A 12,994-nucleotide genomic window follows, 5' to 3' on the forward strand; every position below is an offset into this window, starting at 1 on the left:
GAGGCTGAGGTGGGTAGATCACTTGAGGCCAGGAGTTCAAGACTAGCCTGGCCAACATAGTAAAATCCCGTCTCTACTGAAAATACAAAAATTAGCTAGGCGTGGTGGCACATGCCTGTAATCCCAGCTACTCCGGAGGCTGAGGCACAAGAACCGCTTGAACCTTTGAGGTGGAGGTTGCAGTAAGATTGCACCACTGCACTTCAGCCTGGGTGACAGAGTGAGACTCTGTCTCAAAAAAAAAAAAAGATGGTGAATTGAACATACTCATCTCCTTTCTTTGCCTTCCAAACTTTTACCAAAACATCATTGAAGAAACTTACACACAAAAAAAACAAGGAAAATAGGAAATAACAAAGTAACTAAATTTCTCAAAGCATGCAGAAGGAAACTGAATGAAAGCTGGTGGCGGGGACAGCAGAGAACCAACAATTTTACACTCAGGTCTCAAAAGCCTAGGAATTGGTGGCTTCATTTCTTATCTTTAGGATTGGGTGCTGCAGAAGGAGGGAGCCAAAATGGGGTAAGTTGAAATTATGTTTAAGAGGCAATACTCGCTGGGTATGGTGGCTCACGTGGAGGCTGAGGTGGGTGAATCACCTGAGGTCAGGAATTCGAGACCAGCCTGGCCAACATGGTGAAACCCCATCCTGTTGAAAATGCAAAAATTAGCTGGGCATGGTAGCATGCCCCTGTAATCCCAGCTACTCAGGAGGCTGAGGTGGGAGAACTGCTTGAATCCAGGAGGTGGAGGCTGCAGTGAGCCAAGATTGCGCCACTGGACGACAGAGCAAGACCCCATATCATTAAAAAAAAAAAAAAACCAGCAGCAATACTCATGAAGGTGGGCAACTGTCTCCTGCCCACTCTATGAAAAGAACCAGAGGCTTATTCTCCAGAGAGGATACAGTAGAGGGTGAACACACTAGGCACAGTTGAAGGCAGGAGCAACTACTTGAAAACAAGAAGAAGTTAATATATGCATATTGAATGTTGGGATCTCCCCTCACCAAGCCCTTTTCCACCACTGAGCTTCCAGAATATAGACAGCTAAGTTTTCACTATTGGAAGTTTCCATTTAATCAAGCTACTGTGTAGCTTGCAGTCAGGCAAGTTCTATCTTTGTACCAAGTGCTTCAAAACAGCCTTTTGATCCCTCACTCTTAACTATAAACAGACATCCAAAGATTATGAGACATCAGAAAAAGCAAAAATAAAATAACCAAAAAACACATTAATGAAAACAACTTAGAAGAAACATTATTCAAGGAGAAGAAAAAATGTTTTTTTAAAAACTATAATTTGTGAACAGAATGAAAAGAGGTTTATATATATAGCTAAGAGTTTAAATGTGAATAAACAGTAAGTACATAGAAAATAAGCAGATTTTAAAAATTACCTCAAGAGAAAGCAAAAGTTGTAAAGGAAATACACTATTTATATACTACCCATTAATGGCCAGGTGTGGTGGCTCACACCTGTAATCCCAGCACTTTGGGAGGCCGAGGTGGGCGGATCACAAGGTCAGGAGATCGAGACCATCCTGGCTAACATGGTGAAACCCCATCTCTACTAAAAATACAAAACAAAATTAGCCGGGCTTGGTGGCGGACGCCTGTAGTCCCAGCTACTCGGGAGGCTGAGGCAGGAGAATGGTGTGAACCCAGAAGGCGGAGCTTGCAGTGAGCCGAGATTGCACCACTGCACTCCAGCCTGGGCGACAGAGCGAGACTCCATCTCAAAAAAAAAAAAAAAAAAAAAACAATAAAATAAGATATACTGCCTATTAATACTACATATACTTTATACTGACTTAGCCATAATGTAAATGTTGTACATTGACAGTGAGAGGTGAAGCTGGCTGGGCTTCTGGGTCGAGTGGGGACTTGGAGAACTTTTCTGTCCAGCTAAAGGATTGTAAACACACCAATCAGCGCTCTGTGTCTAGCTAAAGGTTTGTAAACACACCAATCAGCACTCTGTAAAAACGCACCAATCAGTGCTCTGTGTCTAGCTAAAGGTTTGTAAATGCACCAATCAGCACTCTGTAAAATAGACCAATCAGCAGGACGTGGGCGGGGCCAAATAAGGGAATAAAAGCTGGCCACCCGAGCCAGCCCCAGCAGCTGTTTGGCTCCCCTTCTGTGCTGTGGAAGCTTTGTTCTTTCACTCTTCACAATAAATCTTGCTGCTGCTCACTCTTTAGGTCTGCACTATGTTTATAAGCTGTATCACTCACCATGAAGGTCTGCGGCTTCACTCCTGAAGTTAGCGAGACCATGAACCCACCAGGAAGAAGAAACAACCCTGTGTGCACCATCTTTAAGAGCTGTAACACTCACTGGGAAGCTCTGCAGCTTCACTCCTGAAGTCAGCAAGACCACAAACCCACCAGAAAGAAGAAACTCTGGACACATCTGAACATCAGAAAGAAGAAACTCGGAACACACCATCTTTAAGAACTGTAACACTCACCGTGAGGGTCCTTGGCTTCATTCTTGAAGTCAGCAAGACCAAGAACCCACCAGAAGGAACCAGTTCCGGACACAGTGGAATCAAATACGTAATTTAGGAAGATGAAAGGCAAGAGTGTGTGTGTAGTAAGGTAGAAGTTGTGTTGACAGAGCTGAATCTTCATTTTCTGTAGGGGTACTTCAAGACAAAAAGTCAAGAAGAAACATGTCACTTAGACATATAAATATGATAAAATCATCTAAAATTGTTTAAAGTAGTTGCAAAATTTTTTCTGGCTGATAAATTTTTAAGCCTAAAAATATCATTGAAATTATTTTAATGTTACATTTTATTTTATTTTATTCTATTTATTATTATTATTTTTTTGATACAGAGTCTCACTCTGTCGCCCAGGCTGGAGTACAGTGGCATGATCTTGGCTCACTGCAACCTCTGCCTCCTAGGTTCAAGCAACTCTCCCGCCTCAGCCTCCCAAGTAGCCGGGATTACAGGTGTGTGCCACCATGCCCGGCTAATTTTTTGTATTTTTAGTAGAGACGGGGTTTCACCATGTTAGCCAGGATGGTCTGGATCTCCTGACCTCGTGATCCGCCCACCTTGGCCTCCCAAAGTGCTGGGATTACAGACGTGAGCCACTGTACCAGGCCTAATGTTACCTTTTCAAAAACACCTGCTTATGGAATTGTTGAAGTCACTGAGTTGTATTTCTGGAATGTGTTTTTTAGTAGGCTGCACATACATATGTAGAAAGCCAGGTGATTTTTTTTTTCATTTCTTTTTTATCAAAAACAGTTGTATTAAATAAGAAAGGAAATACCTTTCTTATTTACCTGTGTATTACCTTAATTTATGTGTAAAATGGGAGAATAGTTTAATGTATTTAACAAACAAATATTTGTTAAAGTACCTGCTGAAACTACTTAATATATACTATAGTGATAGATATAAAGATAAATAAGTCTAACTCAGATTGCTAGCCTGGGAACCAGACATGAAAACAAGAATTATAATGTAATATAAATTCTAAAATAGATGTAAAAAAGTGATGTAAGAACATAGAAAAAATTATCAGCTAATCACGTGACAGCTCAATGGGAAAAGTACTTCAGACAGAATGTAAAGAATGCTTGGTTAAAGACGGCATTCCAAATCTTGGAATTTGGTTGGGGGACAGAGGGAAACAAAAAGAAATGGGGAGGTTAGGACCAAATAGGAAGCTTCCTGTATGTCATTTCTGATAAGTTGAAACCTAGGTAGGTGATAGGCTGTCTTTGGAAGTTTGTAACAAGAGGAGCAAAATAAGATTGGTGTTTTAGAAGTAGACCAAAGCAAAACTGTTGCAAGGAGATTAGTAAGTACAGGTCTTAACCTAGCAAAGGAGGTAGAGTAGAGGGTAGAGAATGATTAAGATAGAAATTCAGTAGATTTGGCCAGATAGTGATAAGTTGAGACTGGCAAATTATTTCCACTTAGATTTAAATAGACATCTTGAGCATAACCTACAAGGCAAACTCCTTATACTAAAAATATTCTGAATATTTAAAAAGAAAGGATTAAAAGATCAATCAATAGAAGTTTGGAGACAGAAGGTTTATTCATTGTTGTGCATTAGATCTCATCTAGATCACCTGTTTGAAGACATCAGTCCAGCAATTATCTTCTCTCTCTCCTGCATGGATTTTTTTCCTCTCTAACAAATTGTTCTCATCTCCGTAAGCAGTCGTTGTACATCTCTCATCTTAAAAAGAACAGCCTTTCTTAACTAATCTCACCAGTCCATTTTCTTACTTCTCTTAAAGCCCAGCTCATTAGAATTGTCCCTCCTCTTTTCACTTATCTCTTTGAGTACTCTCCTGAACCCACTCTAGTCAGTCCTTTCAGTAGAACTGGTCCCCCTGCTTACCTCCCTACTCCTGAATACACAGTGAATTCTCAACAAAGAAGCCAGGGGATCCTTTTAAACATAAGACAGATTATGTCATTTCTTTAATCAGAACTATTCTGTGGTGTGCCATCTCAGAGTAGAGACTAAAAGCCCTTGTCATGGTGTACAGATTCTTCATGATCTGGCTGCTTTGCTGTTTTTCCAGTCTCACCTTCTACTGTTCCTCTTGCTCTCTTTGATCCAGGCACACTTGTGTCTAGGCCAATCGACATATTTGTTTGTCTTTTTCCTTCCACTGAAATGTACATGCAAAAACAAAATTTTGTTACCGTGTTCCCCAGCAAAACAATGTCTGGCACCTGGTAGGAATTCATTAAATAGTTGATGGATAGGCAAATGGATAACTAAAGGAATAACTTCAAGTTCCAGGTATTCAGGGTTTGGTAAAAGGAAATCTGGGGTTTTCAACAAGATGTCAAGTATTAGGAAGGTCATGTATGCTGAGAAAGGTGATTACTTTTGGACATGTTGAGTTTGAAATGAGTGTGAAACATCAAGGTACAGATGTCTGATACTATATGTAGTGTAAAATGTAGGAACAACCCTAGGAGAAAAGTCGGGCATGAGGATAAAGGATATTTTCATTGTTAGGTGATAATTTAAGCAATGGAAATGACTCACATTAGCAAGGGAAAGTGTCTAAGGAAGACATCCAATTTTGGAGACTTTCTTTTTAGGAATCAGGAAGAGGTAAAACCAGTAAAAGATGAAAGAGGTACAGTGATGGTGAGAATTTTAAAAGAAGGAAAATGTAAACTGTCATAGCTGTTAGGAAAGTTGAGTAGAATGAGTTTGTGCGCATCCCACATGCATCTGGGAGGTCATTAACAATTTTATTGAGAACAGTTTCTGTAGAGTAGTGGGAGAAATGAGAGTTTATTGAGTAGAAATTGAGGAAGTGAAAGTAGCTACATTACCTATTGAAGAAGGTTGACTGTGGAGTATAGGTAACAGTGAGTATTAGCTTGAGGCAGAGATAAAGGTGAGTGAGAAAATAAGAGTTTCAAAGGTAGGCAAGACTTTTGGGCAAAATAAAAAGGGCACTTTAAAAAAGGTATAAATAGGTAGAAGAGAGAAAAGGGAGCGAGGCAGGATAATTGAAAGAGGGGATCTCCTGTGGAGACTGAGGTATTAGGCGGAGTAGAGAGTTCAGGTGAAGATGTGAAGGTGAGAGAAGAGGATGGGTAGACATTTCCCTGGTGAAGGACGTAAGGAGTACTATGATGGAATTAGAGGGGACACACTGAGAGGGTCCACAATTCACAGACTCTCTTCTATTATGTGTTATGTGAGGTAGATTGTAAAGTCAAAGGCTAGCCTTGAAAAATGTGATATTGTTTTGGAATGGCAACCACGATGAATGCAAAACAGTTACCAGAATAGGATCACCATGTAGCAAATGAAGGTCTGCAAAAAAGGCATATTCCTAAATATTTATATGTGTACTAGTCAATAAATTTAAATATTTTCTCCCCATTGCAGCACAACTAAGGAACGTCAAGAGATACAGAATCCAAATTTTACCGCACCTGGTCAAGAATTTCTGTCTAAATCTCGTTTGTATGAACATCTGACTTTGGAAAAATCTTCAAGCAATTTAGCAGTTTCAGGACATCCATTTTACCAAGTTTCTGCTACAAGAAATGAAAAAATGAAACACTTGATTACTACAGGCAAACCAACCAAAGTCTTTGTTCCACCTTTTAAAACTAAATCACATTTTCACAGAGATGAACAGTGTGTTAGGAATATTAACTTGGAGGAAAACAAACAAAAGCAAAACATTGATGGACATGGCTCTGGTGATAGTAAAAATAAGATTAATGACACTGAGATTCATCAGTTTATCAAAAACAACTCCAATCAAGCAGCAGCTGTAATTTTCACAAAGTGTGAAGAAGAACCTTTAGGTATTGTATGACAATTTGTGTGATGAATTTTTGCCTTTCAGTTAGATATTTCCCTTGTTAAATAATGTTCTGATGGTTTTCCCCCTTTGGTGATGGTAATTTTAAAACCCTTTTTAATGCTTTAGATTTTCTAAATCCAAAGATTAGGTTTAGATTATTCTAATGTTTCTTTCAAAGATAACTTCTTATGGACTTGTTAAAAAAAATTAGACACACAATCTAGGACTGCTGTTACTGGAATGTATTTTCTATCATGCTACTAATTTTCTTTTAAAAATATGATAAAAATAGGGCCGGGCACGATGGCTCATGCCTGTAATCCCAGCACTTTGGGAGACCAAGGCGGGCGGATCACCTGAGGTCAGGAGTTCAAGACCAGCCTGGCCAACATGGTGAAACCCTGTCTCTACTAAAAATACAAAATAAATAAATAAATAAATAGCTGGGCATGGTGGCAGGCACCTGTAATCCCAGCTACTTGGGAGGCTGAGGCAGGAGAATCGTTTGAACCCGGGAGGCAGAGGTTCCACTGAGCCGAGATCACACCATTGCACTCCAGCCTGGGCAACAAGAGCGAAAAACTCTGTCTCAAAAAGAGATAAAAATAGTAAAGATATTTATATTTATACAGCTTTACAAGTTGAAACATCCTTTCATTTATGAAGAATTAAAAGGGGTACCCATTTTAGAGAAAAGGAGAGCATGTAAACTTCGAGGAAATTGATATGTATGATTTTATAAAACAGAGCTTGCGCTTTTTTTTTTTTTTTTTTTTTTTGAGACAGAGTTTTGCTCTTGTTGCCCAGGCTGGAGTGCAATGGTGCAACCTCGGCTCACTGCAGCCTCCTCCTCCCGAGTTCAAGTGATTCTCCTGCCTCAGCCTGCTGAGTAGCTGGGATTACAGGCATGTGCCACCACACCTGGCTACTTTTGTATTTTTTTTTTTTTTTAGTAGAGACGGGGTTTCTCCATGTTGGTCAGGCTGGTCTTGAACTCCCGACCTCAGGTGATCTGCCCGCCTCAGTCTCCCAAAGTGCTGGGATTACAGGTGTGAGCCACTGTGCCCGGCCAGGGGTTGTGCTTTTTAAATTTCAATTTTATTTTTGCTAAGTATTTATTCTTTGATAGATTTAATTACAAGTCTTCAGAATGCCAGAGATATACAGGATATGCGAATTAAGAAGAAACAAAGGCAACGCATCTTTCCACAACCAGGCAGTCTGTATCTTGCAAAAACATCCACTCTGCCTCGAATCTCTCTGAAAGCAGCAGTAGGAGGCCAAGTTCCCTCTGCGTGTTCTCATAAACAGGTATGTGTTTGTCTACAATACTGATGGCTTTTATGACAGAGTGTAATTTTATTTCATTAACTAGTATCTACAAATGGCTTTGTTTAAAGAATGAACACATTAGTGCAGGAATGGATGAATGAAATCATATTTTCTAATTAGCCTACCGTGGTAGCCTCTGGCTCCTTGTTAGGCCTGCCTCATCCTACTAAAGTGATCTGTGCTTCCAAATTACTGTTTCTTTTCCCCCTTCAAATCTTTCTTATTTTGTCATTGTAAATGCTCTCAGCTAGGTGTTAAAGTGGTCTTACTGATATTCAAATGTGAATAACTGATAGCCCTGAACCTTCTATGAGCTATTTATATTTTCAAAAGAGGATTCTCCTTAAGCCAATATTATCTAGGTAGAATTTTAGGCAATGGAGAGGTGAAAATAATATTGATGACATTAATAGCTAACTTTGAGCATTTTCTAGGTGTGAGGTGCTATTCTAAGCACTTCACATGCATTAGGTATATCTTGCTTAATCCTCACAGTCACCTTGAGAGAAAGGCACTGTTATTTTGTTTCCATTTTGCAAATGAGAGAACTGAAGCATAGAGAGGGTTAAGTAACTGCCCCAAGGTCACTTAACTAGTAAGTGGAAGTGCTATGATTCCAAAGCAAAGAGTCTGACTCCAGAGTCAAACTCTGAACAAACAAAAAGACACTTTGAGTTAGATATCCTGGGGTGAAAGCAAGCACTTTGAAAGTAAGCCAAGCCTGTGTACAGATCTGACCACCTGAGGTCACATTCCCTAAAATACTTACACTTTTCCCTTTTGTTTCCCATCTAAGTTTTTGAACTTAAGAGATTTTGTAAAACATCACATTTTTTTTATCCTCACAGTACCTTCCTATGGCAGATTTAGCAGGAGGTATATAAACGAGGTGGAAAAGTTACAGCAGACTGTGGAATGTATGGATCATTTATATTACATTAAAATTTTTAGTTTCTAGTAAATAACTTAAATGTTTTTGTAGTGAAGATTCTAGTAATTAATGAAAATTTTTGGTAAATTCAGTTTTGGTTTGTTATAATTGTTTTTATTGTGTGATACATGTTTACTTTAAATTGTTTTTCTTTTTTTGTGTGTTTATTTTGTGTAGCTGTATACGTATGGCGTTTCTAAACATTGCATAAAAATTAACAGCAAAAATGCAGAGTCTTTTCAGTTTCACACTGAAGATTATTTTGGTAAGGAAAATTTATGGACTGGAAAAGGAGTACAGTTGGCTGATGGTGGATGGCTCATACCCTCCAATGATGGAAAGGCTGGAAAAGAAGAATTTTATAGGTACTGTATGCAAAAAGATGATGTGTTAACTTTTATGTATTCCCTCATCCCTCTTTCTTCTCTTAACTGTCTCTCGAACTAAAAAGTTGGCGAGAAATCAAATTTTTATGCGTTTAATCGTTTTAAGTGCATTATGGTTAAGCATTCTGTAGAAGTCTTTTGAAAAGTGCTGTTTGTCCTGGGGTTTAATGAACTGGATTTTCTAGATTTGGGACATTTTTCTTAGGCATTTATAAATAAAGGCCAATTTATGAAGTTAAATTTGGCCGGGTACAGTGGCTCACGCCTGTAATCCCAGCACTTTGGGAGGCTGAGGCGGGTAGATCACCTGAGGTCAGGAGTTCGAGACCAGCCTGGCCAACGTGGCGAAACCCCATCTCTATTAAAAGTATAAGAACTATCTGGGCGTGGTGGCAGGCACCTGTAATCCCGGCTACTCAGGAGGCTGAGGCAGGAGAATCGCTTGAACCTGGGAGGCAGAGGTTGCAGTGAGCCGAGATCGAGCCACTGCACTCCAGCCTGGGCGATAAGAGTGAGACTCCATCTCAAAAAAAAAAGTTAAATTTGAGGGCCAGGCATGGTAGCTCATGCCTGTAATCCCAGCACTTTGGGAGGCTGAGGTGGGCAGATCTCTTGAGCACAGGAGTTTGAGACCAGCCTGGGCAACACGGTGAAAACCCATCTCTACAAACAAATTAAAAAATTAGCCCAGCCAGGCGCGGTGGCTCACGCCTGTAGTCCCAACACTTCGGGAGGCCAAGGTGGGCCAATTACCTGAGGGCCAGGAGTTCGAGACCAGCCTGGCCAACATGGTGAAACCGCAGCTCTACTAAAAGTACAAAAATTAGCCAGGTGTGGTGATGCACACCAGTAATCCCAGCTACTCGGGAGGCTGAGGCAGGAGAATCATTTGAGCCCAGTAGGTGGAGGTTGCAGTGAGCCAAGATCACGCCACTGCACTCCAGCCTGGGCGACAGAGCAAGACCCTGTTTCAAAAAGGCCAGGTGCGGTGGCTCACACCTAATAATCCCAGCACTTTGGGAGGTTGAGGTGGGCAGATCACCTGAGGTCAGGAATTTGAAACCAGCCTGGCCAACATGGCGAGACCCTATCTCTACTAAAAATACGAAAATTAGCTGGGCGTGGTAGCACGCGCCTGCAATCCCCCTTACTTGGGAGGCCGAGGCAGGAGAATCGTTTGAACCCAGAGGCGGAGGTTGCAGTGAGCCGAAATCGCACCACTGCACTGCAGCCTAGGCGACAGAGTGAGACTCCGTCTCAAGAAAAAAAAAAAAGGGAAGTTAAATTTGAAATGGTCTTATGGTAGATTCCTGCCCTGACACACACTTACTTCATGTTTTCTTTCATTATATATTTTAATGGATACAAAATGTAAATAAACACTAAAAGTTAAACGGAAATATTTGAATATCAATAATGCCTAATAACTAGAAAATCTCAGAGCCCTAAAACAGCAACAGTTTAGAAACTACATAACCTCTTTTTATTGTAGTTTTTACAGAAACATAATTTAAAGCTTTTTGTTATCAGAGATATATTAGATTATGCCAGTGGCAAAAGATGGGATTTATTTCCTCAGCATCCTTATCTTTAAATTTCTGTACATCTTTCCAAAATTTATAGCTTTGGAAAAGTGATAAAACTTTTTTTCCTGAATTTTGTTTTAACTTTTAAAAACAGAAATATTGTTTGCGTCTTGCGTATCTTACATAACAAACATCTGCTTATAGATTCCAGTAAGAAAAGTTGGTTAAACGGTTGTATTATTTTCTCGTACTAAATAGACTGCATAAGGTAGAAGTTAAGAACGATTGCCCTGTAGTCTAAGTGGGAATGTGGAAGTTCTCGTTAGTTTTTTCTGATAATTCAGCAAATCTCTATTGAGCACTTGCTGTGTGCCAGGTACTATTCTGGGTACTAGGGATAATAAAGGAAAACAAAAAAGTCCCTGCCCTGATGAGTCATACATTCTAGTGGGTGTGGAATGCATAGAAAATATTGAAATATAAGTGAATTGTATAGTATGTTAGAAGAAGATACATACTATAAAGATAGATAAAACTGGAAAGGTGGCAGAGAAAGTTGGGCAAGGAGATGCGATTTTTAATCTAATAAGTAGTTAGGAAGGCTTCACTGAGTCAGCTACATTTGATAAATGACCTAAAGTAAAAGGAGGGAGCATAGGACTATCCTAGCAAAAGACCCCCAGCCTCTAAGAGGGGAGCATGCTGGAAGTATTTGAGGGACAGGAAGTTAGTGCAACTGGAGTAGAGTGGGCAGGAGAAGAGTAGTAGTAGATGAGATACAAAGGGAAGACCTCATAGACCTTCATAAGACCCTTACCTTTTACTCTGCACGATTTTTACTGAATAAACCACTGGAAGGCTTAAAGGGTAACATGATCTGACTTTTCTTTGAGACAGTCTCACTCTGTTGCTCAGGCTGGAGTACAGTGGCGCAATCTAGCTCACTGCAGCTTCCACCTCCCAGGTTCAAGCAATTCTCCTGCCTCAGCCTCCCGAGTAGCTGGGACTACAGGCGTGCACCACCACGCCCGGCTGATTTTTGTATTTTTAGTAGAGACAGGGTTTCACCATGTTGGCCAGGTTGGTCTCAAACTCCTGACCTCAGGATCCACCCTCCTCGGCCTCCCAAAGTGCTGGAATTACAGGTGTGAGCCACTGTGTCCAGCCTGATGTGACTTATTTTTGAAAAAAATAATTCTGGCTGTTTGTTGAGGAGAGGGGCAAGGATGGACGCACAGAGACCACTTAAGCTATTGCAGAAATACATGTGAGAGGTGGTTGCTTGGACCAGGGAAGTGGCAGTGGAATTGGTGGAAAGTAGTTGGACTCTGGGGTATTTTGAAAGTGGCACCATTAGGAGTTGCTCAAGAATTAGATATAAAACATGAGAGAGGAGGAGAATAAGAATGGCTGTAAAGATTTTGGCCTTAGCAGCTGGAAGGATAGAGTTATGTGTAACTACCAGAATTGAGAAGACCAAAGATGGAGGGAAATGGAGAGTTTGGTTTTGGACATTTGAAGCTTGAGATGTAATAGTAGACAGCCAAGTGGAGATGTTAGGTAGGCAGTTGGATATGGAAGTCTATACACAGGTAAAATATAGGCCAAAGAAATCAATTCACAAGTCATCGGCATATAGATGGACTTGAAGGCCATGAAAAAGAGACTGAGAAAGAGCAGCCAGAAAGTTAGGAATAAATGCAGAATGGGGTGTTGCATTCCAAGTGAAGATGGAATTTTAGGGAATAGAAAATAACCAGCTGTGGAAGCTGCTTCTAATAGGTAAAGTAAGATGAGGACTGAGATTGGCCGCTGGATTTAGCACTGCAGAAGACATTACTAACGATATTAAAAATAGCTCAATAGATTGGTGGAGTGATATCCTGATTAGAATGCAATTAAAGAGCAGTTGAAGAGGAGGAATTGGAGACACAGAATACAGTCGATTCTTTTGGGAGTTGCCAAAAAGAAGCAGAGAGAGGGACATTGCTTGGAGAGGAAGTAGGATCAAAGAGTCTTAGTTTTGGCTTGTTTTAAGGTAGAAAAAACCACTTCTTATGCTGATTCACATCGTTCAGTAGAGAGGAAAAAAATAGATGATGCAGGAGAGAGAGGAGGCATTTCCTGATCGTTGGCCTTGTAGGCAGCAAGGGGTAGGAGCTAGTGCACAAATGGTAGAAGAGGGCAAAGTGTAAGGATGCAGATGCTTGGAAGAGGGCAAAGTGTAGGGATACAGATGCTGTGAGTGGATAGATATGAGGGCGGGAGCTTATCGAAGTTCTCTTTTGATTACTTCTGTTGTCTTAGTGCTAAGAGTATGAATGAGAAAGGAGGAGTTAGAGATTTGAGAACAGAGGGGACAGGATCAAGGAGAGCACCAAGACTAAGAACGGCAGTTCTCAGGTGTGATTTCTAAAAACAATCTCTTTCATAAGAAAAATAATCTAAAATATAATTATTTAGAATCAAGGATCTCATTTTTCAGGAACA

At 40.3% G+C, this 12,994-nt stretch overlaps 1 protein-coding gene across 6 annotated transcripts in view; it reads left to right on the top strand.

The window, feature by feature from the left end:
• BRCA2 (BRCA2 DNA repair associated) overlaps window positions 1-12,994 on the top strand; it is a 95,220-nt gene that overhangs the window by 33,847 nt on the left and 48,379 nt on the right. For all 6 annotated transcript variants that reach the window (XR_008512580.2, XM_024231067.3, XM_054528886.2 and 3 more), the window contains exons 14-16: window positions 5,903-6,330; window positions 7,459-7,640; window positions 8,770-8,957. Coding sequence is in view for 5 of the 6 variants with exons in the window: in XM_024231067.3 (XP_024086835.3) it covers window positions 5,903-6,330; window positions 7,459-7,640; window positions 8,770-8,957 (798 nt within the window). In the remaining variant the exon portion in view is untranslated. The remainder of the gene's footprint in view (window positions 1-5,902; window positions 6,331-7,458; window positions 7,641-8,769; window positions 8,958-12,994) is intronic.

This window comes from Pongo abelii, chromosome 14, assembly GCF_028885655.2.
Source record: "Pongo abelii isolate AG06213 chromosome 14, NHGRI_mPonAbe1-v2.0_pri, whole genome shotgun sequence".
Classification (NCBI taxonomy): domain Eukaryota; kingdom Metazoa; phylum Chordata; class Mammalia; order Primates; family Hominidae; genus Pongo; species Pongo abelii.